This window comes from Festucalex cinctus, chromosome 2 (assembly GCF_051991245.1).
Source record: "Festucalex cinctus isolate MCC-2025b chromosome 2, RoL_Fcin_1.0, whole genome shotgun sequence".
Lineage (NCBI taxonomy): Eukaryota > Metazoa > Chordata > Actinopteri > Syngnathiformes > Syngnathidae > Festucalex > Festucalex cinctus.
Genome location: NC_135412.1, coordinates 7323889 through 7332613, shown reverse-complemented (window position 1 = coordinate 7332613; position 8725 = coordinate 7323889). Strand labels below are relative to the sequence as shown.

The 8725-nt window shown below is 41.5% G+C and overlaps 2 protein-coding genes across 2 annotated transcripts; both read left to right on the top strand.

Annotated features, from left to right (window-relative positions):
- The first annotated feature begins 1035 nt into the window (after positions 1–1035).
- On the top strand, positions 1036–3224 carry cldn10a (claudin 10a). Its single transcript, XM_077515344.1, has 5 exons — positions 1036–1255; positions 1400–1561; positions 1661–1742; positions 1817–1930; positions 3095–3224. The coding sequence occupies exons 1-5, from the start codon at positions 1036–1038 to the stop codon at positions 3222–3224; spliced, it is 708 nt and encodes a 235-aa protein (XP_077371470.1).
- Positions 3225–5612: 2388 nt separating this feature from the next.
- cldn10e (claudin 10e) lies at positions 5613–8289 on the top strand. Its single transcript, XM_077515226.1, has 5 exons — positions 5613–6082; positions 6156–6317; positions 6544–6625; positions 6704–6817; positions 7021–8289. The coding sequence occupies exons 1-5, from the start codon at positions 5851–5853 to the stop codon at positions 7394–7396; spliced, it is 966 nt and encodes a 321-aa protein (XP_077371352.1). The 5' UTR covers positions 5613–5850; the 3' UTR covers positions 7397–8289.
- Positions 8290–8725: the final 436 nt, after the last annotated feature.

Here is an 8725-nt window from a genome sequence, read left to right as displayed (position 1 = left end):
GGGTCGCAGGGGGGGGTGCTGGGGCCTATCTCAGCTGGCTTTGGGCAGTTGGCAGGGTACACCCTGGACTGGTTGCCAGCCAATCGCAGGGCACACAGAGACAAACAACCATCCACACTCACAAGCACACCTAGGGACTATTCGGAGCGCCCAATTAACCTGCCATGCATGTCTTTGGAATGTGGGAGGAGACCAGAGTACCCGGAGAAGACCCACGCAGGCACGGGGAGAACATGCAAACTCCACCCAGGAAGGCCGGAGCCTGGACTTGAACCCGAGTCCTCAGAACTGAGAGGCAGACGTGCTAACCAGTCAGTCACCGTTCCGCCAAGAGAATATATGTCACATTCAAATTGAAAAACTTTTTTTTTTTTTTGGCAAACATTCTCTCAGGTGTTCCAAAAACAATAACCGTCATCATGTTCAACATTAAAACAGTAAAGGTACTGTTGGCAGTCTTGAAGTTGCTAGCAAAATTTAATACAGCACCTACTCACGTCACTCCTCCTTCCCCCACTCATGTCTCTGCTTTAAGCATGTCTGCCTCACGACTATAGGTGAAATCAAAGTCCAGTCGTCTTTCTTAAACCTTTTTAGTTTACCACTGGATGGCGCTACAATGTTGCAAAATGAGTGCAGAGCATCCTAATCGCTGCTATTCCTACTATGATAACAGATGAGAAGCAACGACTGAAAGAAAGTCATTCAAGGCACTAGGCATGTCTGTGCTATCTGTCTTCTCCATAAAGTGTTCCTCTGTCACTTCCTGTCAATTAATGACTTCCGTCTACCTTGGAGAGCCCTTGGATGTTGTGTGGAGTGATGAACGGCTGCAGTCCGATGACATTAAAAAAAAAAAAAAAAAAAAAAAAAAAAAAAGCTGACCTGAAAAGGGCCTCAAATAATTTCACGTCAAGTGTCTGCCAAGCCTGGGCTGCTCAGCCATTTCTGGAGGAGGACTTCAAGGGTGTCTCACCTGTAAGAACCTTAAAAAAAGAAATCCTGACCTGATTTGATCTGTGCCTTCAAAGAACAATGAGCACCATGACACTAGAGATTGTCGCATTTCTCCTGAGTGTTTCCGGATGGATCCTAGTGTCATCCACACTTCCTACAGACTATTGGAAGGTCTCCTCAGTGGACGGGACGGTCATCACTACAGCTACCTTCTGGTCTAATCTGTGGAAAACATGCGTGACCGACTCCACAGGCGTGTCCAACTGCAAGGACTTTCCCTCCATGCTGGCCCTGGACGGTGAGATGAGTTCATTTTCTGCTCGAAACTTGAAGAGAGTTTGAAAGCAATTTTGCAACTGTTGACAAGAAGGTAATGCTTATTGTCAATTTGTCTTCCATTACCAGTCATTTTTCTTCCTGCTCCTCTGTCCTTGTTATCAAGCTTACATCCAAGTATGTCGGGGCTTGATGATTGCGGCTGTCTGTCTGGGTTTCTTTGGTGCCATACTTGCCCTGCTCGGAATGAAGTGTACAAAAGTAGGAGGCTCCGAAACCACCAAAGCTCGCCTGGCAGTCTTAGCAGGTTTTCACTACATCCTCAGCGGTAAATCTCACACCCCAAACATGAAAGCGCATTTTAGCTCTGCAGTGATTTTAGTCAGACTTTCAAATCACAGGATTACATATTTATCTGCTTCCACAGGCCTGTGCTGCATGACCGCCTGCTCCATATATGCTCACAGGATCACTGCCGACTTCTTCGACCCCCTCTTTGTTGCTCAGAAGTAGGTCAACATGACAACTGGCGTGATTGTGTTAAGTCCTATCATCAAGTTCAGCTGTTGGATGTCCATGGCAGGTTTGAACTCGGAGCGGCGCTCTTCATCGGCTGGGCTGGATCTGTGTTATGCATCTCGGGAGGTTTGATTTTCTGTCTGTCCCTGTCAGCGGGCTCGAGCGTCAGGCAAGTTGAGTGGCAACAATGGGCCTCATTCAGCAAATTTCTCAGGAAAAAAAAATAGCCTCTAAATCAGGGGTGTCAAACTCATATTAGTATATGGGCTGCATGGAGGAAAATATATTACCAAGTGGGCCGCATCAGTAAAATAACGGTATGTAACTTAAAAACGATTGCCGTCAATTATACGCAGATTTTCGCTATTTGTGTGCCAGCCCTAAATTACGGAGCTCAACTAATCATATTGTTCCAAAAAATAATACAAATGCAAATGGAATGCGCCAACACTGAGTTCTGGACGTGTTAAATCTATATATATGTTTTGCATATATATTGTTCCTAGAATGCATTGTGTGGAGCAGTTAATGATGTTATAAAGACGCTAATCCTTGTCATATCTATTTGTGTTACCAGCAATTGAATTTATGTCGTATTTAACAAGTTTGTTGGTCTATGATAAAAATAAAAAAATAAAATAATAATAATAATAATAACAATAATAATATCCATCCATCCATCCATCCATCCATCCATCCATCCATCCATTTTCTTGACCGCTTATTCCTCATAAGGGTCGCGGGGGGTGCCAGCCAATCGCAGGGCAATAACAACAACAACAATAATAATAATAATAATAATAATAATAATAATAATAATAATAATAATAATAATTAAACAAACCGTAACTTTAAGTTGTGTGTAAAATAATGACATCCAGGATGATTCCCCCGTACAATGTGCATTGCTCATCTGAGGACAGCTTGTGAAATTACAAATTTTATATATTTTGATTGTGGCCGATTCATTAATTAGTCCGACATTAAATGCATTTTTTTATTTTTAGAACTTTACAAAATAATCTTGCGGGCCAGATTAAACCCCTTTGCGGGCCTGATCCGGCCCGTGGGCCTTATGTTTGACACCACTGCTCTAAATCCTGCTTGCGCACCTTTTTGTGGCGAGTACGGCCATTATCAGCGTTCTTCTTCTTTTTTTTTTTTAAGCATACATAAATATAGACTTCAAGGCTGAGTTAGATGAGCAGCGAAATATGTATTTATTAGAATTACAGTTACCCCTGAATACAGCCAAAAACACTGCCATAAAGATGAAAGTATGAAATGTCCTTTGTTAAAAGAGTTTTCTTTCACTTCACTTCAATTTATTCTGTGTTTGCAGAGTCCATCAGTCCTCAAGGGGCACTGCCGTGTTTACACACACACTTGGCGAGCGCAGCAAGGCCACCAGCAGCCTGCAAAGAGAGCTTCTGGAGCCATCCAGGCAGATTGGAAGAAACGCCTACGTGTGAAATTGCTTGACATATGAGATCATGGACGTGGGCAAACTTTAAAAAGAGAAACACTTACAGGTGATTCTTTAAATACTGTATGGCAGGTTAGAGTCTCCATTCAAACTCAAGCACAATACTGTATTATCAATGTTTGCACTTAAATGTAGCTCAAAATAAAGCAATTTTAGGAACAGTTTCCATTCAAAGCTTTAATTTTGAAAGGTAAGCTTCTGCTCATATTATCAAAGCGGAAAGATGGGTCACATGAGGGCCTCCTCGTGTGGTCTCCACCTTCAATGATCTGACCTCCACGGACCGCCGGGTCACATAAGAAGCCACAGAAAATCTGCAGACTTGACAGCAGGTTTCCCCACCAATCAGCCATCAATCTGCACCTCTGAATAATCATCAGGAGGAACTTCAGGCAGTGACCGACACGTTCCGCTGCATTCATAAACAAGTGTCAGGTGTCCCTGGCATTGCAGAAAGGTGGCATTGGGTTTTTAAATATCAGCATGCTATTCGATAACTTAAAAGAAAACTTAACTTTAGGGGAAAACTGTGTACAACTGTACATTTTGGACCACATATTTTTAAGTATGTTCGACTATTTTAAAGCGACAGTGAGTAGGATTTAGTGCCATCTAGTGGTGAACTGAAAGAATACAATGATTTTAAAGCACGATGGCGCAATCAGAGAAAGCATACTTTGCAAGCCTACCACCAATTACTATGTTTGCAAAGTTCTTTTCCTTCGGATATCCGTAGCAGAAACATGTCAGCCTCCTGTAAGTCGTGGCACAGCCTATTTGATATCGTGATTGCTATACCTACTATAAAAAAAATGTAATTTGATGTGATAAAACATTTTTTTTTCATATTATTGAAATTAACAGTTGGTTGCTAAAATGAATTAATTATTAGTTCACCACTAGTTGACACTAAATCCTATACACAGTGTCTATTTAAAGCCCCCAATGGTGTATATGCCACGGAGGAGGCGGGACTTCTGACTTCCGTAAGTCACACACCTAAGCTGTTTCCTGTCACTGTTTGCCAGGTTTCGGCCGCGTTCCAATACTTACACTTCCACCCTTGTGCCCCTCAATTGTTTAGTGTGTCTAATTTTTCCGAAGCATTTCGCAATTGAGGGGCGCAGTAACCGGAAACACCGTAGATGTGTGACTTAAGTAGGTCGGAAATTCGTGGCATTTATATATATATATATATATATATAAACAACAATACTAAACAGGTGGACTGTTTCATTAACTTTGCCTTTAATAAATCCAAATTTTGGAATTTAATTGAACATGTCCTTTTTTAGGTATTCCAGGTCACATAAGCTTCACTGTGCTACACTAAACCCCATTAAAGTCACACTGGCCAATTCATTGTTGATGACAGAGTATTAATTACTGCCCACATCACTTCGGCATTAAGCCATTATGAGAGCGTGTTTTAATTATGGAAGCGAAGGCACAGTGAGCTGTCAGTGAAATGACTGATAAGCAGCCTTCTGGAATGATCTCGGCGAGAACACGCTAAGGTCATTAACTCTTTGACTGCCAAAAACGGTTAATAACGATGTGAAAAATCACGATGTATGGCGCCATAAACTTTTTTTTTTTTTTTTTAAATCAATGAGAAGTGCAACGTCTAATTGCAGCGCTGCTTGGTAAATAGGTTGTGGAATCAAAAACAGCCACTAACTATGGCCAGCAGATGGCAGCATTGTATCTCTTTTCAATGGGCTCAAGGTATATGGAATTCCAATGAAACATGACGAATCTGATGAAATAGAAAGTTTTCAAGGATGATGTGAATGATCGACGAAGCCTTTGTCACATTAAATCTAATTCACAGAGCGTCACTAAACAAAAAATATTAGTGTCAAATTCACTATTGTGGAGAAAATGTATCTTCACAAAAAGCTTATTTTCTCTCTTTTTTTTTTGTATTTTTGCTTATGTCACTCAAATGACCTATTTTCAAATGGTGATTACTAAGGAACGGAATAAGGTAGAAACGTACTTTGTTTTTCTAATGAAAGAATGGAATCCAATCTTTCACATTGTATATGTAGTAAACGCACACAATATTCTGTTTGCCTTGAAAAATGACTTAAAAATGCTCAAAATCGGCTGGCACTGTGGGGGGTTGTATTTTTGATAACGTGTGGCAGTAAAAGAGTTAAAAGCAGTGATGAGCAAAGTTGTTGCTAAACTAGCAGCAAGATGAATAATCAGCCAGAGACAGTAAAGGGATCTTTACAATCTACCATATCTGCTGACTTGGCAGTCTTAATGCGCACAAACTCGTCTTTGGTAATTGGAGAAGTATGCTTAGATGAGCACCCTCAGCCCAGGTACTAATCTGGCAACTGTCACTTGTAGCAATGGGAACTGGAGGGACCTTTTTCTCCCACCCGCATGTTAAAACTTGCAGAACAACAACATTTATCTCCGCGACCCACTGGGCTTTTCTTTACTTGTCGGTATTTGGATGAAAGCTCAACATTTAATCTTCTGTTAGTGGAAATCAACTGTTACAAAACAAGAGCGTGAGAAGAAAATCATCAAGGGTGGAGTGCAGCAACCTCTTTCTAAGATCTGAGGGAACCTGCCCTTGGATACGGCCAGAGATGCAGATTCGAGTGGTACAAATCTGGGGCTTCTTGATGACAGTGCTGGGTTGGATCTTCGTGGCTTGCACCATGGCCATGGAGGGCTGGAAGATCACCTCTGTCGGGGGCATGGGGGGCTCCTCCATCTTGAAGGTGGCCTGGTACTGGTCCAGTCTGTGGAGATCTTGCTTTACCGATTCAACAGCTGTTAGTAACTGCTACGACTTCCCTGTGCTCTGGTCCGTGGAGGGTGAGTACCACGCTGTCTGCCAAGTCTCAAACTCACCCTGAACCCGTTTACGTGTCTTGTGGTTGAACTCCAGGCCACATTCAGATTGTGCGAGGTCTGCTGATGGCCGCGCTGTCCCTGGGCATGCTGGGCTTTGTGCTCAGCTTGTTGGGCATGGAGTGCACCGTCATAGGGGGGAAAGACCTGTCGAAATACAGGAAGATCTACACTGGCGGTTGGTTCCACATAATCAGTGGTATGTCTTATTTTAATACTATTCATGTGATTAGGTATAGTAGTAATAAACACAGGGAACACATTTTTGCTTTACAAATTTCATTTAAAATTCAGCTGTGATTGACACTATCAGAAGTATTAATTTAAAACACAATTATTATTAATTAAAACACAATTTTGTCTTGGACATTGTTTTTGTGCATGGTGGAAAGTGAGTAATTTGGTATTCTGTTGTCTGTGTGCAGGTTTATTGTCCACAAGTGGATATGTTGTTTATGCACAATTCGTCTCTGTAGAATATTTCAACCCTATCTTTGATGGGCTTAAGTAAGTCAAGTCTTCAATAGGGAAATAGAAATGTACCAAAACTGACTTTACATTGATCCCATCCTTAATCGACTTTAGGTTTGATCTCGGCACCCCACTGTTCCTAGGCTGGGTTGGCTCCTGCTTTCAAATGGCCGGTGGTTTCTTCTATCTGTGGTCGGTGTGTAGGCCACTATGTGGACAAGCGCACACGTGAGTCAGTAATTAACACCATGAGCACACTTAGTTTTTGGTGTCCTAAAATTATGCATAAAAAGAGATTCAGCTATAAATAGATATACACTAGTTAAATAGAGATACATACTGTTTAGCAATAGAAATAAATATACGTATAGCTAGAGATAGACCAAAACCAAACAAAACCAAACAGAATCTGTGCCTCTCCTTCCATGCAGGGTGATTATCCGACAATTACCAGATGTGGAAAAAGACCCCAAAACCAAGTCCACCACAGAGCTGTCCTCAGTGTCCGGAATCACCTCCAAGAGCAAAGTGTCCTCTGTATCCGAGCTGTCATCAGAGCGTTCCAACTCGTCGGCCATCTCCTCGGGGTCGTCATCTGGAGGCTCAGCCGAATCAGATCGTGGGTCGAACACGAGGCGAACAAATCCTTCTGCCGGGTCACTGTCAGCTTCAGAGTCGGGCCTCTTGTCCAGATACAGCACATCAACAATGTCAGGGTCGCGTACAATCAGTAGCAGTCATGTGTCGACGTTGTCTGGCAGTTCGAGGAGCCAAGCAGTGTCTTTTCAAAAGAACTCCTACATTTGAGTGACATGGACTTTTATGAATGACCCCACTGTGATGTTGTTCTTTAGGCTGTCAAAAGTAGCGACAAAAGCTGTTTACTATACGTGTTTCTCATCTTTAGTGGTTCAAAGGTAAGCTCAAGACCAAGTCCAGACCAAGGACTATGGCAAGTTTGGCTTCAGTCAAGACAAAGAGTGAGGCAAGACCACGTTACGGCTTTTGGATAACTTTGTAAAACGTAAGTGTCAAGTAATGCAGTGTGTTAGTGAAGTACTGCTGTCCACGCAGTAGCTCTTTGACTGGTCTTGAGATTAAATCCAAATTCCAAATTGAGACCAACTGGAAGAAAAATACAATCACATCCATCCCACACTAAACTGACACCAACACTGACTGATCTTCAGTACTACTTTAGCATAGCAAGCACTTCCATCTTATATTACATGCGTATGTCTATTGACCTCATTCAATAAAACATCACATTCAAAAAGAACCTGCAGCATCCTTGAAACCTTTTAGAAATTCATCCAAACATTTTCTATGCTGGTTTTTCCTATTGAAGCGTTACTAGCAAGTAAGAGAGCTTGCCCCACCTTACTTTCTCACAGACATACAAAGCTCAGGACAATTTCGAGTCTCCCGGTATGTTTATGACTTTGGTTGTGGTTTGTTGTGATGGAGAATTTGCACTGGATTCTCATGAGATGTTTCAAACATTTTGCACATTTATCTCTCATGTAGGCTACCTAAATGGGCAACCAAAATGATACACACGAGTCAAATATCAGATAAACGTATCCATGTTCAACTTGTCTTGGATTTTTTTCTGTATGCTCCGGCTTCCTCCCACATTCCAAAAACATTCATATAAAGATCACATGTGTTTGGGTTATTATTTCTTTGTTGTAACAATGCTGCTTGCAATAAATCTTATAATGATCAAAAAGGGACAGTGTGTTGATTTTTTTTTATTTTGTTTGTTCATTCAGTTTCATTAAAACCCGCTATTAATTTCAATTATATGCAAAAAAAAAAGTTCTATCACATCAACATACATTTATTTCCCCATATTATCGTAGGTCTAGTAATCAATAATTATATGACAAAAGTCTTACCGCGCCTGACAACAGACTGACATATTTAGCTGCAATCTTCCTGCTACAGATACCCAAAGGAGAAGAACTTGGTGGAAAATAGTAATTGGCGATTGGCTTGCCGAAGTGCGGTCTCTCTGAGGCACCATAGTGCATGTGCTACAAAATGCACGCACTTCAAATGTAAGTTGTTGCATTCTATTACTTCACCACTAGATGGCACTAAATTAGACACACTGCATTTAAAGCACAGTGT